The sequence below is a fragment of the Emys orbicularis genome, chromosome 4, assembly GCF_028017835.1.
Source record: "Emys orbicularis isolate rEmyOrb1 chromosome 4, rEmyOrb1.hap1, whole genome shotgun sequence".
Classification (NCBI taxonomy): domain Eukaryota; kingdom Metazoa; phylum Chordata; order Testudines; family Emydidae; genus Emys; species Emys orbicularis.
Genome location: NC_088686.1, coordinates 92,228,639 through 92,245,430, shown reverse-complemented (window position 1 = coordinate 92,245,430; position 16,792 = coordinate 92,228,639). Strand labels below are relative to the sequence as shown.

At 42.5% G+C, this 16,792-nt stretch overlaps 1 protein-coding gene across 1 annotated transcript in view; it reads right to left on the bottom strand.

Moving 5' to 3' along the window:
• Window positions 1-16,792, bottom strand: part of METTL15 (methyltransferase 15, mitochondrial 12S rRNA N4-cytidine) — a 213,650-nt gene that overhangs the window by 194,950 nt on the left and 1,908 nt on the right. The window contains exon 2 of the mRNA XM_065404157.1: window positions 15,651-15,943. Coding sequence (XP_065260229.1) covers window positions 15,651-15,926 — 276 coding nt within the window. The 5' untranslated portion in view covers window positions 15,927-15,943. The remainder of the gene's footprint in view (window positions 1-15,650; window positions 15,944-16,792) is intronic.

Sequence of the window (16,792 nt, the reverse complement as noted above, 5' to 3'; positions counted from 1 at the left end):
TTCAATGGATTACTGCACAAAACTAATTATGACAAGGTGCTTTTTTATAACTATCAACTGTTTTTCTTTGAACTTGCTGTTCCAAAACAGAAATATTGTAAATTCTGAGAGTGACAATTAAAATGTATATATATTATCTTATTTTAAGAGATGGAAGTATACATTAGGAATGGAATTATGTACTCCTGACTCAGGCAAAATTACCATTGAAATGGATTCTCAAGTATTAGTCACTCCATCGTAAAAAATAGAAATCCTGTAAATGTTAGAAGAGTTACTCACTACCCAACAGAGTTGGAAAGCACAAGTCCTTCATGAGGCGGCTTTACTTCCATATAATAATTATGCTTCTGTAGGAATTGCCTCGAGTATTCCTCAGGTTCACACAATTCTTAAATAACTGCTTTATTAATTTTGGGACAGATTGTACTGTATTTTAAACCCCAATACAAAACTAAGAATATGCAACACAGTGCCAATCTTTACACTGAAACTACATTATTAGCAAAATGGATGGACTTCGTACAAACCACTACAAATTAGTAACCAAATATAATTTAGCAGCACTATAAAGATAACTAAATGTATCTATGTTTAGATTAGCAGATGCCTGCGAGAAAATGGACCCAGAGTCCATACTTTTATTAAAAAGGAATTAAGAAAGCTGCACAAGGACATATGGGCTGGAACATAAAAGCATTTTTTTCCCAATTTGTAAGATGCTAATACTAATTCTAAGCCCCTTAACAAACTTTCAAGTAAAATGCCATTTACATTCCAATAGTCGTAAAAACTAAGATGAACAAGGAGCAAATACGGTATCTTGGGGGGAAAGATGTAATTGTCATTTAATAAAGTACCCATACATGGGGTTTTAAGTTCATTCTTTTTGGGGAGAGGGGAGGGTTGGGCAGGATAGAAAAGACGGTTCATTGGTTAGAGAACTAGCCTAGGACTCAAGAGACCCAGATTCAATTCCTTGCTCCACCAGATTTCCTGTCTGACCTTGGATACTTAAGTCTGTGCCCCAGTTTCCCCATTTGTAAAATGGGGAACTGTACTATCCTACCTCACAGGGGCACTGCAAGTATAAATACATTAACATTGTGAGGTTATCAGATGCTATGATGTAAGTATCATAAGAACCTAAGACAGAAAGAAAAGATGTAAAAATATGGGGGAGGTAACCCCCAGTTACCAGCAGCACAGGCCCAGTTCTGCAAGTACAAGCACATTGGGGTTCATCCCCTCATAGATGCTATAAGAAGCTGATAACGATCCTGTTAGTTTTCTCACTAGCACCATGATATGAAAAAAGCCTCTTTATGCATGAGCAGTGGTGAGATAGATGTAACTCTAAACAATGTGGAATTCTCTGAAATAGAAGTGAGAGTGGAAAGTGTGGCTATCGCTTACACTCCTGCTATGAACTTAGAACCCTGATACTATTTTGTACGTGGGGGGAAAGGGGAATGACTGAATTACTGTTTGCAAACTAGAACTCAAATATTTAATAAGCAACCTTAGCCAAAAGGCTGACTAAATAAGGTACACAGTTCTAGAAGGGGAGGAAATGAGTAGCTACATATATTATCATCTTTTCTGGGACCACAGTCTCACTCAAGTTAAAATTTGAAGGGCTTAGATTACTTTCTGGTGAATTTTATTAGTTTTACCCAAGAGGTGCAAAGACTAATGCTATCACAACAGAGAGAGGGAGTATAGACAGCACTATTACAAGCTGAGTCACCCAAAAGCATTTTATCTTGCTTTATTATAACACAGTGCCTTAAATAGGCTCCTGAAGCACTATCATTTGTTATGTGATAGAGTGATAGCAGCAAGCTAACTTAGTATTACAGTGAAATGAAATCCGGTGCATCTGCAGTGTGGCTCTCAGTAGACAGACCAAGTTCCCTTGTTATTCTCCAGCAGTAACAGCTGCAGGCTCCCTTCCTCTTCTACAGTAGAGAAACATGGAGGGAAGCTGGTGAGAGCTACCATGTTGCTGTTATCAAAGAGAGGAGCCAGGCCTGCCTGCTGAGAGCCATGCTGCAGGTGAGAATTAGAAGTCCCTGCTGGCATATCACATGGCCAGAAACTGTAACTGGAAGACTCTTCCCTGTGCAGCTGCAGCCATCAGCCTGCTCTTCCTCCTTATATCCTTTCAAGCTTCCTTCTTCAGTAGCAAGCAGGTTCTTGGAGTCCCACACAAAAGAAAACATGGAGGTGGACCAGTCTCTACACCCTTGGAAGAAGAGTCTTGCCTGTCACAAACCCAGAATCTGAGTATTTTGTAACTCCCTGGAGTTGTCCGCCATGCCTCAAACCTAGAAGAGGAAGCACGGGATGTAAATTTCACAGTGGTCTCACATCAAACTATATATTTAAAATGGCTGTCACTAGAGTTCAATATACCCATAGTTCTATATTTTAGGGACATCTCACTCTAGACCGCTAACAGCTTCCATTTTGACACTCTATTTTCAAATGCTCATAACTTTCCAAAACAATGCTTCTTCTGGGCTAAAAATATCTTCAGTTGGTCTTAGCCAAATGTTTAAGAGTGTGTTCTTTTTAATTTGATGAGACTGCATTCAGTCAATTTTCAGTAGCATATGCATTTTCCCCCATTCTACAAAATCATTGTCACCCTTTCCCCCACATATCTGTGAGCTGAAACCTCACTGGTACACTTCGGGCAGTCTCTCTAGAAGTCCCAGCTTTCTCCTAACTGGGTCCCTTCAATTCGCCTACAATTAACCAGTCCATAAATTCTAACCTAAATTCAGTTTATCAGTAGAGCCCTGTGCGGCTCCCGGGGATATAAATCTATATCTGCAAAGCTGCAGGGCTCTACCAGGAACTGCAACAGCAGCAACATGTCAGGCTGCCGCTCCCAGGAGCCAGTGCCCTCTGCCGGCAGCTCCTCTGGTGTGGTTGTACTGCCTCCAGCCCCGCCCACTTGGGCGGGCACCAGGCTCACTGGAAGCTGTTCCTGGTCCCACTAGTGTGGGCAAGTGGCTAGCACGCTCCCGGGCAGGAGTTCCTTCCACACAGCGGGCTGTGTCTCATGTTCGGGAGCGTGTAAGCTGCTTCATATTCTCCCTGGCCTGGCCTTGGCTTGTGAAGGCTACTTCTCTTGACAGAAAATCAGCATCCTGATGCAAACTTCCTGCCCACTGTTATATCTGGAAGGCACATGGTTGTAATGATAGGTACCATCTCATGATTCTTGGGTTCGTCTCTTTCATTATAATCAGCCAGCACGAGGGGGTTTGACTGTAACTAATGTGAATTAATTCCCTAGGAGGTAGTACTGTAGGTTCTCAATCCCCTACCTGACAGCCAAGCATTCCTTCTCTATCATCGAGCACACTCTCTCGTGAGGAAAGAGTTTCTAGCTGATGTACACTGTCTGGTGGTTCTTCTCCATCTACCCTTAGGGAAAGGACTGCCCCCAGCCCTACCTTTGATGCATCCGTTTGCAATACAAATTCCTTCTCCAAGTTTGGACAATACAACACTATGTGACAGCAGAATATGCCCTTGAGCTCTTGAAAACCCCTTTCAAGATGGACATTCATAAAACCCATCTTGGGGTAGTATGCTTTCAAGACGGACGTTCATAAAGCCCATCTTGGGGTAGTATCCTTAGGTCAGTTAGAGGGGCTGCTATGGTACCAAATGGGGTATTAACTAGCGATAGTAGCCCATTAGGCATAGGAAGGCCTTCACTTGCCTTTTGGTGGCAGTCTTGTATGCCTGTAAGGCATAAACCTTAACCACCAAATAGTGGACTTGCACTCCACTAACTAACTGTCCCAGGTAACGGGCTTCCAGTTTTCCTATCGCACTGTAGCGGGGTGGACACCCGCTCCTGCCCTGAGGGGTTTGGAACAGCCCTGGGAGAAGGCTGTTGCAGGAAGAAGCAGCTACTGGGCTGATTGGGGAAGTAGCTGCAGCTGGGCCACACCCCAGTCAGAGCCCAGCTGGCCCTATAAAGAGGCTGGGAGCCAGGAGCTCAGCAGTCTCTCGCTGCACTCAGAGGGAAAAGGGCCTGGCTGCAGGGAGCTTGAGCCAGAGTACCTGGGTGGAGCAGGGCTGGGGAAAGGCTGAGGGGCTGGGGAGCTCCAGCCTGGAAAGCCCCAGACTGCGGCCTAGCATTGGGCCAAGGGGTACTGGGGGTTGCAGAGGGCAGCCCAGAGGTAGGCCAAGGCAGCAGGTCCAAACCCTCCTTGCCAGTGATGAGTGGGTTGATACTGCAGTCTGCCCCAGGTGTGGGGCTAGACGATGACTGGCAGTAGCCTTACACTGAGGCGAGGTGGGGTTAGTGGGTAAGGGTTCCCCTGGGAGGGGAGACCCAGTGTGTGGGGGTACTGCGAGGGGGCAGCACCCAGAACAAGGGGCACCGGGGTCCTGGGAGGGACACGGGGGCCAGTGCTAATGACAAGGCGGATCACCGGCCTGCAGAGGGCGCTCCGGGCTGGATTGAGATAATTCCCAGGATAACCAGCAAGAGGCGCCGCAGGGGTGAGTCCGACCCCTTACACGCACATTTAGCAGAGTTAGCTGTTAACCCAGCTTCCCTCAGTGATCAGAGAACAGTGGATACTTTATCCAGATGGGAATCCCAATTCTTGCCAAAAATGACTACATTTTCCAAGTATGCTACTACGCATTGAAAAGTAGTGGCCGCCACCTGTGTAATCTGCAGGGCATCGTCTTAAAATTAAATAGGCACAGTGGCATAGAAAAAGACACCTTCTCCTCAGAGCCTGGGGTCAGAGAGATCTGCCAGTACCACTTCGTCAAATCCAGAGTGGTGATGTATGGGTTTTTTTCCATCCACTCTAAGAGTTTGTCCACCTACAGAATGGGGTGGGCATCAAATTTTGAAACTGTTCATTTTTTCTGAAATCTATATAGAAACCCAGTGAACCATCTGGCTTTAGAACCAGCACAATAGGACTCCTCCAGTCACTCTGGGGATTCCTCTATTACCCTGAATTCTAATACAGTCCTGGGCTCTTTCTCAACAGCCCCTCTCAATTTGTTGGGAATTGGTCAGTGCTCCTTCCTGTATTACCTTTACCTGGTTCCGTATTAATGTGATAGTGAGCCATGCACATCTTCCCAGGGTGAGCTGAGAATACTTTTGTAAAAGCAGCCACCAGTTGGTGTGCCTGTTCCTTTTGCTTCTGGTTTAGGTTCTCTCACAGCCACTGAGCTTTCTTTTAGGCAATTCAAAGTCCTGGGCCACTGCATTGTCAAGTCCTCAATATATTGTCTGGACTTCCCCAATGAGGAGTGCAGAAAACTGGACTGCCCTTTGGGCTGGGGGTCATCAAGATGCCATCGCCACCCTTTCAAACATTACCAAGAATAACTCCAGGTCATCATCTGTCATCATCTTTGGAAGCAACAGGGTCAGAGTGGTCCTTGAAGTTTGGGGGAATGCATTCCCCAGCGGGGTGGAGCGGCAGTCTGTAGCAATTCCACCATTCGTCGTAAACAACTGTTGCTGGTGACGCCATCTGTTCAAACACTTGTCGCTGTCCTGCTTGTGAATCAGCCAGCCATTGCAGGAGCTGATTTACTGATTCACCTCCATAGCATGTGATTCACCTCCATAGCGTGTGTGTGTGTGTGTGCGCGCGCGCACAAAAAAAAAAGCTTCTCTTTTCTACAGGGCAGTTAAAGGTGCCCTCATTTCTGGTACCATATTGTCAACTGCTCTTGGAGCAGTCTCTCTAGAGGTCCCAGGTTTCTTCTAACTGGTCCCCTTCAATTCGCCAACAGTTAGACGAATCTATAAATTCTTAATCTAAATTGAGTTTATCAGCCCTTAAACTCCAGTGTTTGCAGTCTTCCTTTATCTCCTTGTCAGTTTCTTAGAGGAAGCCTGGTATGGGGCAGTTGCACCTCTGCTATCCCAGGCCTTTCTGCCTCCCCTTCCCCCTTTATAGCTAGGCACGTTTTCTTTATTGACCACAGCTGTGGGTGCATGCTTCCACAAGGGCCAGTTCTGGAAGCTGTGCTGGGATGTGGTCAGCCTGACTGCCTGCAAGCAGGGAAGACTCTGCTCTCCCTTCTGCCTAGTCAGTATGGGGTTTGTAAACACCATTACACACCCCTTTTGTGAATTCAGAATGCACATTCTCCTCATCCAGCCCAACCAAGAGTCAGTGAAGAGGCAAAACTGAGACAATAAATCTTAAAGCGAAACATCTTCCACTAAAAACTCCACTAACAGCACAAACTGGAGGAATTGTGGTCATATAAAGATTGGAGAGCCTACAATTTTAAGAGGCTCTTCATATTTTTGGCAGCATTCTGCAAATGTATTTTTTTGTCAATTTACTTGCTAAGATGCAGCCACCACAAAATATAAGTTGATGTGCTTGTAGCCTTGTCACCTGGGCTGGGTTACACAGGAAGGTATTTTCAGTAGATGTTTTTTGCAGTGATTACAGTTGTACAACTATGTAGAAAGAGTGCATCCACACTGCTTCATTTATGCCATCTTTACCTAAATCCCATGTGAATCACTGCATTCAGAAAATTACCCCACACAACATTCTAGGCAGATAATCCATAGTGCAATATTCTGCCACTGGACTCTATGTATTCTGGAATTTTTCTCATGAGGCATCGTGCGATACCTACTGGAATTCTGGGACTTCGGAGCAAACTAATAAACTCAGATTTTCCTCTCATGGTATCCCATACTTCATCTGCTTTTCATAGATTCATAGAATGTCAGGGTTGGAAGGGACCTCAGGAGGTCATCTAGTCCAACCCCCTGCTCAAAGAAGGACCAATCCCCAACTAAATCATCCCAGCCAGGGCTTTGTCAACCCTGACCTTAAAAACCTCTAAGGAAGGAGATTCCACCCCCTCCCTAGATAACCCATTCCAGTGCTTCACCATGCTCCGAGTTAATTTTTTTCCCCTAATATCCAACCTAAACCTCCCCCACTGCAACTTGACACCATTACTCCTTGTTCTGTCATCTGCTACCACTGAGAGCAGTCTAGATCCATCCTCTTTGGAACCCCCTTTCAGGTAGTTGAAAGCAGCTATCAAATCCCCCCTCATTCTTCTCTTCTGCAGACTAAATAATCCCAGTTCCCTCAGCCTCTCCTCATAACTCTTGTGTTCCAGCCCCCTAATCATTTTTGTTGCCTTCCGCTGGACCTTTTCCAATTTTTCCACATCCTTCTTGTAGTATGGGGCCCAAAACTGGACACAGTACTGTACTCCAGATGAGGCCTCACCAAAGCCAAATAGAGGAGAATGATCACGTCCCTCGATCTGCTGGCAATGCTCCTACTTATACAGCCCAAAATGCTGTTAGCCTTCTTGGCAACAAGGGCACACTGTTGTCTCATATCCAGCTTCTCGTCCACTGTAACCCCTAGGTCCGTTTCTGCAGAACTGCTGCCTAGCCACTCGGTCCCTAGTCTGTAGCAGTGCATGGGATTCTTCCATCCTAAGTGCAGGACTCTGCACTTGTCCTTGTTGAACCTCATCAGATTTCTTTTGGCCCAATCCTCTAATTTGTCTATGTCCCTCTGTATCCTATCCCTACCCTCCAGCATATCTACCACTCCTCCCAGTTTAGTGTCATCTGCAAACTTGCTGAGAGTGCAATCCACACCATCCTCCAGATCATTAATGTAGTTATTGAACAAAACTGCCCCCAGGACCGACCCTTAGGGCACTCCGCTTAATACCGGCTGCCAACTAGATATGGAGCCATTGATCACTAGTAATAAAGCATCATTTTCAAACTGTTATGAGGCAGCATGAAGGAAACACAGTTGAGTGTTGCAATCCTAGCAGCCATTAATATGATCAGGATGGCCCAGATGTCAAGCAGCCAGCTTTGGAAGAGTCAGGAGGCAGCCACCAGCATAGCCACCATGATGCTGGGCAGTTACTTGGAGGAGGCAGAGAAGGAGGAGGTGGGAAACTGAGAAATTACTTCTTTCTGCATGACATTTTCATTTGGTGTAGCACTGCTTCTGGGCTCAGCCAACCAGCACTGCCTGGTGGGAAAGGATACTGCTGAAGAACTGGGATGACCAGCAGTAGCAGCAGAACTTCAGGATGTGAAAGACTAATTTTCCTCAAGACTGGTGGAGAGCTCACCCCAGAGCTGCAGTGTCAAAACACCAACATGAGAGCTCTCCTCAGTGTGGAGAAGCCTTTGACCATCACTGCCATCTAGAAGCTCACCACCTAATTTCTATCAGCCAGTAGCTAACCAGATTGACTTTGATAGATCGACTATTGGTCTACTTTTATGGAGGCACGCACTGTTATTAAGAGGTGTTACCGCCCCAGGGGATAAAGATGGGTAATGCATAGGTTACTGACAGATTTGCACAGTAGGAGATCCCAAATTGTATAGGAGCCATTAAGGGGACTTCACGTCTATTGTTTGCCTCCCCACACACCAGACCTCAGAGTTCATCAATGGAAAGGGGCATTTCTCCACTGTGGTGCAAAGTCCTGTTGATCACTGAGGTAGATTCAGCAATATTAAGTTGGGGTAGTCTGGAAAGGACCATGATGCGGGGATCTTTAGAACTTACAAGTTTTTTAAATGAAAAACTGAAGACCATTATAGACAATATATATATTCCTCCTGTCATTCTAGGAGACTGAGCTTACAAAACCTTTAAAGGTATGTCCACACAGTGAGCAGCAGCAAGTCTGAGCCTGGGTGGACAGACTGAGGTTCATGCTACAATGCTATTCATAGATGTGTACACATTCGGGCTTTGGCTTGGAAGCCTAGGGAAGGCTTCAGAGCCCGAGCTCCAGTTGGAGCCACAACATCTATACAGCTGTATTTAGCACCATAGCATGAGCCCTGTGAACCAGTCTGTCAACTCGGCTTTTGGAACTTGCTGCCACAGCTTGTGTAGACATATCCTTACTGGACACTTGGATATGAGAAAGGAACTGACCAACCATACTCTGAGCAGCTGTAAAATAACAGTGAAGTGTGAATTTGGAAGACTGAAGGAAAGGTGCAAGTGTCTTATGACAAGGCTGGATGCTTCTGAAAAATATGTGCCTCATGTTATAGCTGCTTGCTGCATTTTGCGCATCTATGGGAGCAAGAACCTCATCAAGGGCGGGGAGGTAGAGGGGAATAGACTTGCAGAACTCTGTGTACAGCCAAAGAGGGTGCCTTTGCAAAATGTCCCAACTGGCCAGGAGAAGCAAGGTCAGGGAAGCTCTGAGATGAGGTTTATTTGTATATACAAACTGTCTCATTTGATAAAACTAGCATCTGATTTAGCCTTCTGTCTACCAAGCAGGCTACACACCAAAGGATCACAGAGCTGCAGGAGTGTTCCCTTGCCCCCAACTCTGACACATGACAGTTTTAGGCAAAACCATTAAAAAAACCTAACAGTTTGCCTAACAAGCATAGACCAGAAAGCATTTTTTAAAAACATGTTACCCTAGACTAGGATGCTATTGTGTTTAAAGTGGAAGTGTAGATGTCATCAGCCAGTAATTTATTATATTTCTTATTCACACCTAGATCAGATATAACACATTTCCTCTTGTCTTAAAGGGAGTTTAGATATTACACATCAAACATGATGTCTGTTCTGAAGCACACCAAATGTTAGTTTCTTATGGATATGCAATATCCCAGAAATATTACTACAAGTCCCATATGAGAATAACTTAAAATTCAAAGTTTCATCCTCTGGCAAATATATTAAAAGTCACTGATAGATGCGCTGATATGAAAGAGTTTCACTATGTGATGTAAAAGAGTAATTAAAGCAAACGACTGATACAAGGGGAAAACTAGTAAAAATCTAGATGAAAGCTGGGAAGAAAAATAATTGCTTGTGGATGAATCAGATATGCAGTCTGAGGAGTTACACTTGTTTTTTTATTACCCTTGAAGATTAAGGAAACTGTGAAAACTGAAGTTGTCCAGACAACAGTTATCAAATAAGAGTAAAGAACAGTGGTGGACTGAAAAAAACTAAAATACAGTTTAGTCAATATAATGAATTTAAAAAGAGGAAATTACTTTTCTGTGAATTTACTGCAACAGACTTTTCATTGAAGAGAAAATGAACTAGATGGATACAGACTCATTTGTACCCTGTGCTTCAGAGAACGCACTACCATAGCGACTTGAGGGAAAACAGGCTCTAAAGCAATAAAGAGAGACTTATGAAAGTAACTGGAAAATACTATTGCTTAAATCTATGACAGACCAATTCCTCGTAGGAGACAGCCAACAAGAATATTTACCGGGGGGTAGGGGAGTGATTAAACATATCATTAGTGCTGAAGTTCTCTTTTTTCTCATCAGCACCAAATGCCCAGAAACTTCCTTTTTATTTGTTTTTTTAATATGTGACTCTTTTCTCTATGTTTCTCAGTTGTGAATGAATTTTCAGTCATCATGTATGTTGTTAGGAAGCACTATAAATAACCTTAAAGACCTGCTGACTGATCAAAGTTAGAATAGGAGTATCCACTCCCTATCAGATTTTCCATGTATTACTCTACTCTTTAGGTTTTCAGATACTGAAGAAAATAAAGGCTGACATCAGCTTTCATATTATCTACTGTGTTCAAAGCAGCGATAAGAGAAATCCTCTAATGTGGGGAAAAAACAAGTTCCAAATATTAAGGAACTCTGGCATATTTTACATACACATATTAAACACACACACAAAGATTGTAGCCTGCTTATGAAGATAACCTTTAGAATGTAAATCAATGCAACACTGCCCTGATTCTACAGCCAAGATGATAAATGATAGCACTGAGTGAAGTTCCACCATTCATCTCAGTGAGATACAGACTCTGAATTTAACTTAACATTTTACTGTTGACCCTTGTACTAGCATAACCCAGCTGACCCACTGTCACTGACTATATCCTATTTATTTGCAAAGAACTAAAACTGCAGGCTCTGAAAGCTTTAGAAAACCTGATATTCTCTGATGCTTCAACTACTTGATCCACCTACTATGGTTTTTAAAAGTGACAAAAAAAGCTGTTTACATTTATCCATTAACTATGGTGGAATCCCAGATAAAGCACATGGGATTTTGTGGATCTTCTATTGAACTTAGTTGAGCAGCAGTAACAGTTCACTTTGATATCCCAATAAATCTTTCTGAATGAGTTCCTTTGTGTTTTGCAATGTTGTCTTCCAACAGTGAACCATAAGCTAAAATGAAATTTCAGTTAAACCTAGATTTAGATGTAGAATACCCCCAACTAATCTGGCTGTAAGTCTCATTCCACACAAAACCATGACTCTAGTTCCTTTTGTGGTTTTGTTTTTTTAAAAGGAGTTCCTTCTCCTCCCCACCCAAAGAAATCCACTGGCATTTCCTGGGTGATGAACTGCACCATTCTAAAATATAAGACATATGAAACTTCTGTTATCTCCACCATCACAGAATGAAGCATGTGTGTTTGAAGTAATGATAGATACACGGCAGTTTCGTGTTTCCACAGGAGTTTGGCAAGCTGCATCTTGTCACCATCATTGTTCAATATCGGCATTGATTGGTTGATGGATAAGCTTAAAGAGGCAGTCGTTGGTGACACTGAGCTGAACACCATCCTACTTTGAGATCTTGAATACACTGATAAAATTGTCTTGTTGGCACAATATAGTGAATCACAGCAGCTGACAGCCAGTCTGGTTGGGCAAGAAGCAACATGCATCGGTTTGTTAATCCCAAACTAAATCCTTGGTCATTACCATTAAGCAGCCTCCAACTCCAAATTACAACCAATTTAGTATTAACCTCTTTAGACAGGATATCAAACAGATGGCAACTGTCAAGTATCTGGGCTACACCATAAACAGTTCTGGAGGATGCTCAAAATACATGGGCACTTGTATAACAGCAGTTGCTTCATGTTTCTAACCATTTAGTGGCCTCGGTTCAGACATCGTGACATCAACCTTGCTAAAAATCTGTGAATCTATAGAATCACAATTACACCAACTTTATAGTAGAGCAGTGATATGGGTGCTGAAAAAGGCTGAGGGGCAGTGGATTAATGTTTTCATTTCATCAGCTGCTCCACAATAAGTGGCAGGACAAAATCAGCAATGACGATATTTATAGCTGAAACCAGCAACTACCTCTATCAGAACTGGTTTAGTTTCAGCAGCCATCTTGGTACAGACATATTATTAGGATTAAAAACCAATGAATTGCAGAGCACGTTTACCAAGGAATTCCACTCTATGGCCAAAAAACTCAGTGGCACTATCAGATCACCAGTGACAGACATAGACTGAACGTCCAGCCAGATGTCTTAAGGATTTAGCTAGAGATCAATCTGAGTGATGCTCAATCTGCAAGGTGGCTATGTTCCCTTGGGATTTGTCTTGATGATGACAACCACTGAATCAGAAAGCCTAATGGGTTGCAAAAAAAACGTAGGCCCAGATTTTTAAAGGTATCTAGACATGGGTGTGTTCAGCGTGACAATGCCTAAATGATTTAGGAGCCTATTTCTTATTTTCAAAAGGGACTTAGGTACGCAGCAGCCTAAATCCCATTGACAGTCAAAGAATTTGGTTTTACCTTTTTTCTTAAAAAAAAAAAAAAAAAAACACCCTAAGCAATTATACACAAACACAAATACCTGTCTTACAAGAATGTTGTTTAAGGTGCAAAGTCAACCACTCAAAATTTAAGAAATACATTTTGATACAGTCTTTCGTTACACAACATACAATCGCCGCTTCAGTTGGTACAGAGCAGAGATACACAAGGGATCAGAATTAAAGCTGTACAGAAAATCATGAAACTAGCATTTCCTAACTTTCAAATGTTGGACTTCGCAACTTTAACAATGTTCTTTTTAATAGAGGGTATTTGTGTGTGTGTGTAATAATATACATCAGTGGTGGGCAACCTGTGGTCCATGGGCTGCATGCAGCCCGTCAGAGTAATCCGCTGGTGGGCCACGGGACAATTTGTTTACATTGACTTTCTGCAGGCACGGCCGCCAGCAGCTCCCAGTGGCCGTGGTTCGCCGTTCCTGGCCAATGGGAGCTGCGGGAACTGGCAGCCAGCACGTCCCTGCAGCTCACACCACTTCCTGCAGCTCCCATTGGTCGGGAACGGCGAACCATGGCCACTGGGAGCTGCGGGTGGCCGTGCCTGCGGAAAATCAATGTAAACAAACTGTCTCGCGGCTGGCCAGCAGATTATCCTGATGGGTCACATGCGGCCCGCGAGCCACAGGTTGCCCACCACTGATATACATGCTAACACACACACACACACACACACATCACTTGTACTCACCACTGAACAAGTGTGTGGCCAAAGTAAATCCTGCAGGCCAAACATGTCCAACCAAGTTCTAAAATGCAATTTGGTCTCCTGATGCCTTCATCTTGACTATACAGAGTTGAAATCTGAAAAATGCAGGTGCCAGCATACAAAGTTCCATCTTAATCCACAGATGGAGCAACTCACGCGGATTCCTATATTCTCCACTGGCTGCACCTCCGTGTTCATGATGAGGACAAATTCAATCTGTTCCAATTATTGAAAACTGTGTCCCTTTATTTATCAAAAGCTGTCAGCATGACCCTCAATTGTACAAGGTTTGAACATCCATGCATTACACTGAGAATTCACCAACATTCTGATGGAGGGCTAAGATGGCGGACATTAAATAATAATAAACTACCTTACATTTATAACCTATCATTAAAAATTCCCAAAGCATTTTGCAAGGTAGGAGAGATTTATTGTCCTCATTTTATAGATAGGAATGCATCTTCCATCTCAAATGACTTAGCAAGTACTTTTATATTAATAGTTAGAACCTATGAATTATTCCAAAAAGGACTTAAATTTATTGAAGTAATATACCCCTTGTGCAAACTACAGTTTATTATTAAAAACAGATACAGTTTACATACTCAGTTATCAGTTCACATGTAAAAATTCAACTCTCAGATTTTGACAGCAATCTTAATTCTGACCCAGGTCCCAGAAGACCTATTTATAAACTCTATCAAAGTATATTTGACTGGCATGTATTGTATATCTTGAACTGTATAAAGTAAGCAATTAGTGATGCACATATTGCAAGAGTTATGCTACTGACACTCAGCAATTAGAAATTTTTCTCTCTTTTTTCATATTTGGTTTCTCAATTCATCCAAAAGTGACCCATCAATTTCAAGTCCACAAAAATCCTCAGAAGGTCACAAATCATGGCTTTATAAGGAATTTCACCTGACCTTAGGAAACCCTTTTGATTCCTGGACATGTCACAAACCCTGTGCATCATTTTGCCATTCTTGGGCTCTATGTCATTTTGAAAGATGCCACTTGTTTAACTATTGTAAAAACAGACTATTTACAGTAAGTAACCCGTGTTTTAAAACATTCAACACTCGTTATATCGTAATTTCTTTCCAAAAAAAGCCTCGCAGAGATAACAAAGGAACAATAAACTCATAGGAAGCCAACATTCCAAAGAAGAACAATTAAATTTCACAGATCAACACATCTGAATTGTAAATATGTAACATTGTAAATAGAATCCCTTTAGTTCAATACCATATTTAAGATATCACAGACCCAAACATGTTACTCGTGTTTAATTGTTTGGTGGATTGAGTCCTAATATTCTATTTATTTTAAGTGCTTTGGCAGTTAGGTACTTTGCAGCTAAATGCCACTACCATATTAAAACACACAAATTACACACACAGGATTTGTTTTCAAAGGCTCCTAAGGGAATTAGGTGCCCAAGTCCCACTGAGTTTCACAAGCACCAGGGGAAAAAAATCTAATAAAAGAGACCTAAAACCTGCCATAATTATATATACATGGGGTTCTCAACCTTTTTCTTTCTGAGACCGCCCCCTCTCCCCAACATGCTATAAAAACTCTACGGCCCATCCTTGGCACAACAATTAGTTTTCTGCATATAAAAGCCAGGGCCGGCATTAGGGGGTAGCAAGCAGGGCAATTGCCCAGGGCCCCATGCCACAGGGGCCCCCATGAAGCTAAGCTGCTCAGGCTTTGGCTTCAGTCCCGGGTGGTGCGGCTTCAGCTTTCTGCCGAGGGCCCCAGCAAGTCTGATGCTGGCCCTGCTTGCAGGACCCCCGGAAACCTGCTCACGGCCCCAGACCCCTGGTTGAGAACCACTGATATATATCATTTACTTTAAGGCCTAATTGGACATATGTCCTGCATTATACCCTGAAGCCTACAAGAAGCAGCTATTTCATCAGAAGTTCATTAACTGAGAATTCCCTCCTACCTATGGTACTCTAGGAACGTAGAGCAGAAGTGACCCAATAGAAGTCATCTGTCAGGACTGGATACGGGAGCAGGGGAATATTCAAACATTTACTATAATTTTGACAAATACTATAATTTGATTTTCCAGAGTACAAGATTAACGAATCCTATAATGGTAAACATAAAACCTTAATCTGAATCACAAATCAATTTAATACAGTAGAGCTCTTAGCAGCACAAGTTGCAGAGTGTGGTTTTTATTTCTCTACCAAATAAATAATTCTCTTAGGACAATAGAGAGTGGGGGGAAAATTATATACGACTGTAAGAAATCATTTTACTCACCTGCCCTTCCTGGGGTGATAAACAATTGACAACTTCTTTCACCATCACTGGTATGTGTGGTCTTCTACAATCTTCATCATCTGCACTTTGATGTAGCTTTTGAACTTCATGGTTATGCATCGTTCGTTTTTTAATTCCATAGTCATAAGTCACTTCCAGCCTTTCCGCTGAAGAATGTATATTTCTGGCCCAAATACCTACATTTATTGAGCTAGTTTCTAAACTGGACAGAAGCAATCGTTTGTAGAGTTGGCACACATACCGAAACAGCACCATACTGTAGTTAGGCCAACCTGGAAAAACAAATATTGGAAACAATTTTAAAGTAAGTATTTTAAATAATAGGTTGGGGAAGGAAGTGGAAGTACAAAAAAGCAGTCACACAACCCATGGTACAAAGTCCCAGAGAAACATTACATTGGCAGAAATTTAGACATATAGTCTCCATTATAATCTCCAAGGGTGGTATCCTTTCAGGATTTCTCCAAAGCCCTTCACCCAATATGGATGCTCCAAGCCGCAATGCTTCTCTTTACGTATTACCACAAAACTTTTGTTTCCTCTCTAGCCTATGATTCTGACTGTGGCATGACATATTGAGGATACTAGTATTAAAATGAAGTATATGATAAATGATATGTGATCATATTTGAGCACAAAGTATACAAGTAAAGCCAACTAGGCTTCATTACTTTAAAAAAGTGTTACTGTCCTTTCTATGGTTAACATGCTTTCAACATCAGCACACCACAGCACAATTAATTTTGTAGTGTTCCCTGTAACCAGTTAAAATAGGAAAATGATGAGAGTCCAACACTGTAGTTGGATTTAATACAGTGCTAGAATCATGTTATGATCAATAAAAACATTTGTAGCAGTGCACGATAACATCATGTAATCAAATCTCATACTTCAAAACATCAACTGTTCAAACATTGGATGAGAAATGAAACATCAGACCATTTGTCTGGTCAAGAATAGCTATTTTCATCAGGTTCATATTGTTCGTGATCATGACATATGCTTCTTTCATACTAAGCTATTTAACAAGTGGGGCATAGATTATAATGAAGGTAACTTTCCTAAAATGATGGTTCAGCATGTTCCCATTTTGTGGCAAACAAAACAGATGACTGAATGAT